Below are 9418 nucleotides of genomic sequence, written 5' to 3'. Positions count from 1 at the left end.
AGAAGACTATGACACAGAGGCTGCAAACATAGGTGACTGAAAGGGAAGTTTAGAGGAAAGGGAGGCAGGCAGGGTTGGGGATAGATAACAAGTTCCATTTAGGGTGTGTTGAGTTTGAGATGACTGTGGCACATCTACAGGAATATGTCCAACAGGCAATTTAAGATGCCTGACAAGAGCTCCAGGGAGAGATTAGTGCTGGATATATAGGTCTGAAAGTCATCTGCCTAGAGATGCTAATTGAACCCAAGGGACCTGATGACATCAGTGAAAGGGAAGGAAAAGAGATCAAGCCTTCGGGGACACTTAAGATTAGGGGACAGGACATAGAGGACCCAGACCATGTCTAGAGATCTTCTGTATCCCTCAGTTCCCAGCACAGTGTTGGCACAGGGTAGATGTTGAAGAAATATTTGATGAGGACTAGATGAAAGTAAGTAGAGACTCAAATCGAGCTCTCCACACTTTCATTAAGTGGTGGAACCTGGTGATTCTGAGTTGGGAGAGAATATAGAGAGGATAAGTTTGGGGAGCAAACAGTGAATTTAGTAAACAGTTCTTCTAACCTCCCTTTGGAGGCTCTCCTCCTTGTATCTGCTTTTGCCAGGATAAATTAAGCTCCTTGAGGGGGATTATTTAGGTGTCGTTTGTTTTTAATCTCAGTATTCCCCACACCTAGCGGCAGTACCTGGAACTCCATAAATGCTTGTAAAATCGATTTGCATGGTAATATGTTTTGCATGATTGAACATGTATAACCTATATCGAATTGCTTACTGTCTCAGGGAGGGGGAAGGGGAGGAGAGGAGAGAGAACATTTGGAACTCAAAAAAATTTTTTAAATGAATGTTTAAAATTGTATTTACATACTGGGAGAAAATAAAATACTATTTAAATATCAATTTTAGTTGAAGCGACCGGTAGTGGAAAGAGTTCTGTGGAACAGGATGCAGAAATTTTCTACGACTATACATATTTGTAATGGATTTTATTTTTCTTGCCTTCTCAATGAGGGGGGCGGAAGAGGGAGATAATTTGGAACTACAAATAAGATCAAATCCAGAAAAAAAGAAAGACTTGGGTTTGAAAAGGGGAGGCCTGGATTAAAATTCCATTTCTTCCGAGCTGTGTGACCTGGTACAGTAGAAAGTAATGGTAGGCACGTAATATTTATTAGTCAGTTTACTGACTGACTGAATGGAATCAGGGAGTCTCCGTTCGAATCCCAGTTCCGAATATCTGTGCGATTTTGGCATAAACGACTCTCTACGCCCCAGTTCCTCGACTGTTTAAGGAGGTTGAATTAGATGGCGCCTGAGGTCCCCCTTCCAGCTCGAGAGCCACGATGCCTAGGTTTTCTGTTTGTGGGTCTCTGGGCTGTGTGAGGGGTATGCATCTGCGGAGGGCCGTTGCTCCATGGCACACAATGAATGCCAGAGGGAGATTGGCAACTTGTTTGTGCGAGCCTGTTTGCCTGGCTGGCCCTCTGTTTCGGAGCGTGCGTCATCCTTGGAGCGTGTCTGTCTCTGCCTCGGCCTGTCGGTCCCGTAGCTGGTGTCGTCATGGTACGAGCCCAAAATAGCTTCGGCTCCGCCTCCACCTCGGAGCAGCAGCGGCTGCCCGCCCATCTTCCCTTCCTCCCCTACCTCGGGTCTCCAAGCCCGGCCCGGAGCCAGCTATTCTCGGTCTAGTATTTTCCCTGCCTCGGGCGCATGCTCGGGCCCCCTCCCTGAGCTAGCGCTGGGCCGAGCTACGCAGTTCGGGAGCCAGAGCCGGAGCGAAGGCAGCCAGTGTTAGCCGTTCCCCAGACAGGGGGCGGGGGGCGGGGCTCCGCCGCAATGGAGGGCTGGGGGCCGGGGTGGCCTGGGCTGGGGGAGGGGTGGGGGAGGGACCGATTCTGTTTCCAGGGGGAGGGGGCTGCTGGGAGTGAGCGCAGGGAGCTCCCATAGGGCTAGCTGGGCCTGAGCTGTTTGCTGTATGGGCAGCAGCCAGGGCTGGCTTGTATTGGGGCTGGCTGGAAGGATGGCGTGAATGCCTCACTCTGAAACCTAGTGAGGCTCGAGCTGCCCTTCTGCCTAGGAATTTTCCCTGGAGGAGTGCGTTCCTCTCCATCACTTGGGGAAGCTCTCTAGTCTCTTACCGATAAATTCCTCTTCTGCAGCCTCATTAGGGACAGATAGACAGACGGGCTGCTATGGCTTCCTACTACGAGATCCTGGATGTGCCTCCAAGTGCCTCCCCTGATGACATCAAGAAGGCGTAAGTGCCCCCATCCCTGGGCATCAGTGAGGCTTCTCCTACTCCCAGGAAACTTTCTCTTGGCACGCCAGCACCGGTGTGTGTGCCTGGTAGCAGCAATGAGAGAACAAGGCCCTTTGAAAGATCTAGGGCTTTCTCCAAGTCTCATGGATTGAGGAAGCGAAGTGAGAAAGCTATAGCAAAATGAAGGTGTCATGTAGTGAAAAAAAAAGTACTGGACTTGGAGTCAGAGGTCCTGGGTTTGAATTTAGACTCTGTTACTAACAGCTGTGTGATCTCGGACAGGTGAGTTCATCTGTCTGATCTTTAGGTCCCTCATCTGTAAAGAGATTGGAGAGGATGATCTAAGGTACCTTCCTGTTTGATGGCTATGATCCTACAAAAATGCTTGTGTGGCCTTCACAGAGGGTTCCCTTCTTGAACCCAGTCCCATTAGGTTTTAGGTTTCTCCCTTTGCTGGAGATGTCCCTGGGCAGCCAGCTTTCAGACTTAGGGACCCTGATTATCATGGGATGGAGTAAAAGTGGAGCTGAAGTTGAAGGGGCAACACTTAAAGAAAATGAAGAAAATGATTGCCTCTGTCCCCTTACCGGCCACCGCAGGCATGTATAAAGACCCCTGGTACTTCTGGGGAGATCCCTGGGAGGGATCAGAGTGGGGCTGCTCCTTGATTCCATTCTCAACAGACATTTATTCAACACTGACCTTGTCCAGGGCACTGTGCTAGCTGTTGGAGGGGGTAGAGCAGGGTGGAGGGGTAGATATAAAAGCATAAAACACCATCTCTGTCCTCTAGAAGTTTACATTCTATTTGGGCAGATGAAATATAACCACTGAAAGGATATACAACACAGTAAAAACAAACATGGCAAACCACTGCAGTATCTTTGCCAAGAAAAGCCCAAATAGTGTCATGAAGATATGGAAGCCATTACTGTGCCAACAATGATGACAAAGATGACGACGACGATGATGATGATGATGTCGACAGGGACAAAAAAGAAACACGGCCAAGAATAGGAGGGTGGGGGTAAATTGCCTTGTAAGGCTTACTTGTAGAGAATGAAGTGGGAGAGAAGGAGCCCTGGCAACCTTGGGGGAGATGGGAAGAGAGACTGAGGCTCAGGAGGACCCCTCTCACGCTGCCCCCTATCCCCGCTTGTAGCTACAGAAAGAAGGCACTCCAGTGGCATCCAGACAAGAATCCTGACAACAAGGAATTTGCAGAGCAGAAATTTAAGGAAGTTGCAGAGGCCTATGAAGTGCTCTCTGACAGTAAGGGCCTGAAGCCTGGTTCATTCAGACTATAATTTTCACCTGTTCCTGTAGCCATTACCCCTTCCACTATAAACTCCTTTCCCCCCTTGCCTGCTTCTGTTGCAGCTCTCCCTGGGATAATGTATGTTCTACCTCCCCTCTGAAGGGGACATCTGGAATTTATTTTTGCTTTTTTTTGGACTTTAATCCTCATTTGTCCATTCATTTTGCATAGATCTCTCCTACCCACTAACTCTACACCCAAGGCAACCCCAGTAGGGACAACCTCAGCCAGCTCATGGATGGTCCCAGGATTGTGGCGGCCAGGGGAGGGAGCGGAAGGACAGGGCTGTGTTGTTACCACAGCCAGTGGGGAGAGCCGACGTTCACTTTTTTTTTTTTTAGAGAATAAACGGGACGTCTATGACCGCTATGGCAAAGATGGACTGTCTGGGGCTGGTAGGTAGATGGGAGATGGATATGTGAGGTGGTGGGAGGGAGGAGAGGGGAAATAGTTAGGATAACTAAGCCTAGTCACCGTCTCTCCAGAGTATTCACTGCTCTTGGGAGCAGGCACGTACAGCCTCCACTTGGAGGAGCGGGCCATGTATCTGTCCTGTCATGTCCCTCCCACCCCCACCCCTTAGCAGGTTCAGAATCTCCATGGGCTGGATCTGGTGGATTCACCTTCACCTTTCGAAACCCCGATGACGTCTTCAGGGAGTTTTTTGGGGCCCAAGACCCATTTGCTGATTTTTTTGGTGAGTAGATGATCAGATACCCGTCATCCATCCTGGTGATGTTTAAAACTCGGGGTGGGAGGGAGAAGACCTGAGTTCTTGAGGCAAAAACAATTTTTCATGGATAAGCTCCAAAGTAGTATTATGGGGAAGAGGGGGATATCTTTGGAATCTCTCAGTCCTCAGGAAAGAAAGGGAAGCTAAGGGTGGCCTCGGTTAGAATCTTTCTCTCCTTCTGTCCAATCAATAATGAGGGAATTGTTTTCTGTTTGCAGATGACCTAGGCCCAGGTCACAGCCCACTGCGTTCCCGAGCCTTTTTTGGTTTTTCATCTCCCTTCTCTTCCCATCCAGGTAGATATTGCTTTCCCCTCACATTCCAGTCCCTAAATTCCATGATCCTTCAACTCTAGCCTTCTGCTTGCTTTCCAATATTTGCTCAACTGATCTGCAGGCCCCCAGCCTACTCCACTCTGCTCCTGAAGCCTTCCTAGTCAGGAGGTCTCAGGAGGCATGCTCAATTGGTTCCATAGCTGCTTTCTAAATCCAGTCCATTCTTTGCTGGTGCCTCCAACCATTGGATGAGTCTGTTTTTCTCCCCTTTTCCCCTCATTTCTACAGCCTTTGCTTCATCCTTCTCCTTCAGTCCTGGGGCCCACGCCCTACGTTCTGTGACCACCTCTACCACCTTTGTTGATGGCCACCGAATAACGACTCGGAGGTAGGGGGCTCCCTGGAGCATGTGATGTGGACAAAGTATGTAATCATGGATTGGGAGACTCTAGATTTAGCTTTTCACTTTGGATCTGCCAAATGAAAGGGTCAGATCAAATGATCTTTAAGGCCCTTCCTAGCTCTAAAATGCTCTGATTCTAAGGATGGGGAGGGAAGTGTGGGTGTAGGGATTTGGAGATTGTGGGACCCTGGGGAGGAGGATGGTGAGTGGGGTACAACCCAGGGAAAGTAACTGTGCTGTCTATTACAGAATCAGGGAGAATGGAGAGGAAAGGGTGGAGATTGAGGAGGATGGGCAGCTGAAGTCAGTCCTTGTCAACGGTAAGAGTCATGGTCATACAGCTCCTAGACAGGAATTCCTAGCTTCTACTCCTCTTTCTGGGCTCTTTATTGGGTGGGAGAAGTTGTCCTTTGGCTTATTCATAGAGCAGGAATTTGACCCATGGGCATGGGAAGGACTTTGAGAAGGTACCGTTTACTTGTGGGAGTACTCTGGTAACATGGCGCAGAGGGGGACAATACAAATGGAGATAGGGAGGGTTCTCCTAAGGACCTCGTTAGAGACACATGTGGGAAAATAGGTGAGAACCCACGGCAGGTACTGGCCTAGAGTTAAGGCAAAGCTTTAATTATCTCCTACAGGAGTCCCTGATGACCTGGCTCTAGGGCTAGAACTGAGTCGTCGAGAGCAGACGCAGGTTACCAAAGAACCTGGTGGGGCTCTTCCCAAGTCCTTCCGTGTCTTAGGCCTCTCCGACAGTGAACCTTCTGATGAAGACGAGGATATGCAGCTTGCCATGGCCTATAGCCTATCTGAGAAGGAGGCAGCTGAGAAGAAGGCTGCAGGTGGGCGGCGGGGCAGTCAACAGCGTGAGAGTCTTGGGACCCAGGCCCACGAAGCAGAGGAGAAGAAGGCAGCAGGTGGGCGGCGGGGCAGTCAACAGAAGAGGAGTCCTGAGACCCGGACCCGAGAAGCATCTGAGAAGGCCACAGGTGGGCGGTCTAGCAGTCAGCGGAGGAGTCCTGAGACCCGGGCCCGAGAAGCAGTTGAGAAGAAGGCCAAAGGTGGGCGGCAGGGAAGTCAGCGGCAGAGGAGTCCTGAGACCCGGGCCCAGGAGGCAGCAGACAGGTCTGCAGGTGGGCGGCGGGGCCGCCAACGGCAGAAGAGTCCTGAGACCCGGGCCCAGGAGGCAGCTGGGAAGAAGTCTGCAGGTGGGCAGCGGGCCCACCAATGGCAGGGACATCCTGATACCTGGGCCCAGGATCTGGGTGTGGGGGTGGTTCAAGAAGGGGCACAGAGAGTGGCTAGAGAGCCCAGCCTGGCTTCTGAGGATAAGGCATCTCGCTGTATCATCCTCTGAAGACAAAGGCCCAGTCACCTTAAGTCAGCTTTCTGAGAGGTTCTCCTCTCACAGGTGGAGCTCAGTTCATACCGCTAACACTATCTAAGCTCCAGCCTCACCTCCATGGCCCCTTGGGCTTCCCTTCTTAACCATTAGCCTCGACTCGGGCTTGAGTCTGCTATGACCATGGGGTTTGCTGCTACTGTTGCTACCGTTGATTCTGTTCTTGGCTTATGCCCAGCACAGAAGAGTCAGGCTCTGTCAGGTGGGACCTGGGCCTTGTTACTGGGGAGGGAAAAGTTCATGAGGAAGCTCACCCTTGGGCAGGGGTCAGTGGGGGAAGAGGGCGGTGGGATGGGCCAGTTGATAGAAACTAAATTCTGTCCTTGGGGCTCATTTTCATCTACATATGATGGGGTTTGTAGGCAAGGTCTCAGCCTGCAGTTACCCCGGATCCTGTCTTGGGTGGCATGCTTTGTGGCCTGGGAGAGTTTATCCTAGAGTGGTGGTGGGAAGGGATGATATGAATGTCAACCTCTGTTCCTCTTGTACAGTTGTAGACCGTCCGCCCCTTGCCACATGTGTGGTTCTGGGGTGAGGACTAAGGTGCTGTGATGAGATCTGACTGTCTCTGTTGCTTACCTCCTACAATTCCTTGAAGCTGTACCCGCTGCTTCTCCTTCCTCAGACACCTCTCTCTTCCCCCCTTCCCTGCTGGCTGGCTGGCTAAGATACCCCCTCCCTTTCCCTCTTCCCCCACAAGGCCTTGGCGCTGAATGAGGAAGAAGCTGGAAGGGCCATGGGTCTCCAGGGTAGGTAGGCTAAGGTGGCTGAGGAGTCCATTCAGTAGCCCCTTGACTCTGAACCCAGCTCCAGGCCATTCCCTTCTCAATCTGGTTGTTCCTGTCCCCTGTTTGGACTGGTTGGAAGATGGGGTGCCCAGAAGAGAGAGGGATGGTTTGGGGTAAGGAATGATCACCAAGGCTTGGCCCATATGGGGACTGTGTATTCCCTCCCCTCATCTGAACCCCAAGGATGAAGCTTCAGGGAGAGCCCCGGACTTGGCTGCTGTGCTCTGCTCCGGGCTGCTTGGTGCTGACCCTTCTTTCCTGTCACCCCTGCCCTGCTCTCTCCTCAGATGTATTCTGAACTGGATGTCCTGGACCCAGAGCCGTCACAAAGCTCCTTCAGGAAGTCGCCCTTCCCTGGGTGCAGGGTGGGGGGATTCCCCTCCATTCCTCTCCCCCATCCATGCTGAGCTCTGAGCCATGGCCTGGATGGTGTGCTTCAGGGGCAGGTGGGCGGTGGGTTAGTAGTGGTAGACAACAGACTTCCCAGGGTGCTGTGTTCAGTGGCCCTTGGAAACTACATGTCCCATAATGCTATGTACCCCTTCATGAATTGCCTGGGTTAAACTGTGAGTGGTGTGGGAGCAATGCATCTTAGGACATGCAGTTTCCACCAGTACCAGCCATAGGCTGCCTCTCTCCTGTTCTATGACAACATAGAGGGACCCTATCCCTTGTAGAGGTGGAGAGTGTATGGGTACATTGGGGAGAGGGAGAGTCAGGGGTTGGAGCTAGCTGGCTAAACCCTAGGCTCCTCCAACTCTGCCTCACCCTTGGACTCCACTGATTGGGGGAGGAGGAGCCAAATCCCTCAAAGATGGGCTTGGGGGAGAAATAATGGGAGGGGGAAGCTTTATTCATCTGTGCAGGGATGGGGCCTGGAAAACAAAGCAGCCACCCCCCTCTGCCAGCATGCTGCCTGAAGGGCAACAGGACCAGCTGACCCAGGAGAGGCCTCTGAAGACAGTGGCTGGGTGGGAGGATGAGGGTATGGGTGGAGCAGTCGGGGTTTGTTGGGTGCGGTGTGGAGGTAGGAATGGGGTGTGGAATGGGAAACTGGAACTGGCCCCAACAGGCTGTGAGTGTGAGTTGTGCTAGGGACAGCTGAATGGTGCTTGTCAGAGGGAGCTGAAAGGCATGTTGCTGCTTGTATGGCCTCCTCGAGCCTCAAACCCTCTTCCATTCGTGATGACAGAGCCGCCCTTCTTCTTCTCTGCCTAGTGGAGCCTCCAGGAAGGGAGGAGGCAGGGGTGGAGAAGGCAGGAGTGACCCACCATGTCCAGCTTGTGGGGTCCTGCTGGGCCAGCGTGTGCTTAGCTCAGATTCATGAGTGAACCACTGGAAATCAATAAACCTGATGATATTTGAAGACTCTATTGGGTGTCCTTGGAGCCTCCTTTCACGGGCCGGCTCAGGCAAAGATAGGAGGGGCGGTTCAAAGTAGCCTGTTGCCTCTTCAGGTCTGATTAATGAATTGTGGAAGATCGATCTTCTCTATGGACAGAACTCCCCTCCATCAGAGTTGGGTCCAGTTTCTGAACCCTCTGAGGGTACTCATCAGAAATTGAGACTTGGGTTTCAGCTTGGAGCTGAAAAATCAACCAAGTGGCTGATAATAGCATCTGCTCACTGAACATGGAGTAAGGAAGCATGGTGTATTGGATGGAGTACAATACTTGTGACATCAGGTTTGAATCCCCCTCTCACTCACTAGATGTGTGACCCTGGGCAGGTCTTCTAATCTGAGTTGCAGTTTCTCCATCTGTGAAATGGGGATAATAGCATCTATTTTATCAGCTTAAGAGATGAAATGAGAATGTATGTAAATTCTTTACAAATCTCAAAGTGCTTTTAAAATATGAACCATTACAGTTTTGGGCAGATGGTCACCTTCAGGTGGGCCTCCTGAGCCAGGACCTGGGGATGCCCTGCAGGAACCCTAAATGCAGATACATGGAGGGTTAGTGCTATCTAGCCAACAATGGATTCAGCACCACCTGCTTGGGCACACTTGAAGGGGAATGATGAGTTGCCATGTTTGCCCCCGACTGAAGTTTCTCAAAACCAGCATCCAGATTTTATAGCTGTAGGGCTACAAGTGAATTTGTCTGGCACATTGTTGGTTTCATGTGTGTTGTAGTGAAAAGAACACTCAGTAGAAAGCTGGCAGGCTCTGGTTTTAAACCCAGCTCTGATGTTGCCTGGAACCTTTGGAAAGTTTCCCCTTTCTGTGCCTC

The 9418-nt window shown here is 51.3% G+C and overlaps 1 protein-coding gene across 7 annotated transcripts; it reads left to right on the top strand.

Moving 5' to 3' along the window:
* Positions 1–1663: 1663 nt before the first annotated feature.
* Positions 1664–8557, top strand: DNAJB2 (DnaJ heat shock protein family (Hsp40) member B2). 7 transcript variants are annotated; one of them, XR_005010282.1, is made up of 11 exons: positions 1664–1792; positions 2162–2259; positions 3425–3534; positions 3922–3975; positions 4164–4277; positions 4532–4609; positions 4877–4976; positions 5241–5311; positions 5633–6202; positions 6888–7145; positions 7472–8557. XR_005010282.1 is itself a non-coding variant. In XM_036758122.1 (11 exons), the coding sequence occupies exons 2-10, from the start codon at positions 2195–2197 to the stop codon at positions 7111–7113; spliced, it is 1176 nt and encodes a 391-aa protein (XP_036614017.1). In that variant the 5' UTR covers positions 1664–1792; positions 2162–2194; the 3' UTR covers positions 7114–7145; positions 7472–8557. The 7 variants fall into 7 exon arrangements, 3 of the variants coding, with proteins under 3 accessions (XP_036614017.1, XP_036614015.1, XP_036614014.1); XM_036758122.1 differs by having other exon boundaries at positions 4167–4277; positions 7097–7145; XM_036758120.1 differs by having other exon boundaries at positions 7097–7145.
* The last annotated feature ends 861 nt before the right edge of the window (positions 8558–9418 follow it).

Source organism: Trichosurus vulpecula, chromosome 4 (assembly GCF_011100635.1).
Source record: "Trichosurus vulpecula isolate mTriVul1 chromosome 4, mTriVul1.pri, whole genome shotgun sequence".
NCBI classification, from domain to species: domain Eukaryota; kingdom Metazoa; phylum Chordata; class Mammalia; order Diprotodontia; family Phalangeridae; genus Trichosurus; species Trichosurus vulpecula.
The sequence above is the reverse complement of the archived record's forward strand: the minus strand, read 5'-3'. Positions and strand labels throughout refer to the sequence as shown.

Bases quoted from the DNA above. Each gene is read 5' to 3' on its own strand.
- DNAJB2 (XM_036758119.1), top strand. From the start codon at position 2,195: ATGGCTTCCTACTACGAGATCCTGGATGTGCCTCCAAGTGCCTCCCCT. The intron at 3,976-4,163 runs GTAGGTAGATGG...CCCACCCCTTAG, and splicing joins AGATGGACTGTCTGGGGCTG to CAGGTTCAGAATCTCCATGG. The intron at 4,977-5,240 runs GTAGGGGGCTCC...TGTCTATTACAG, and splicing joins CACCGAATAACGACTCGGAG to AATCAGGGAGAATGGAGAGG.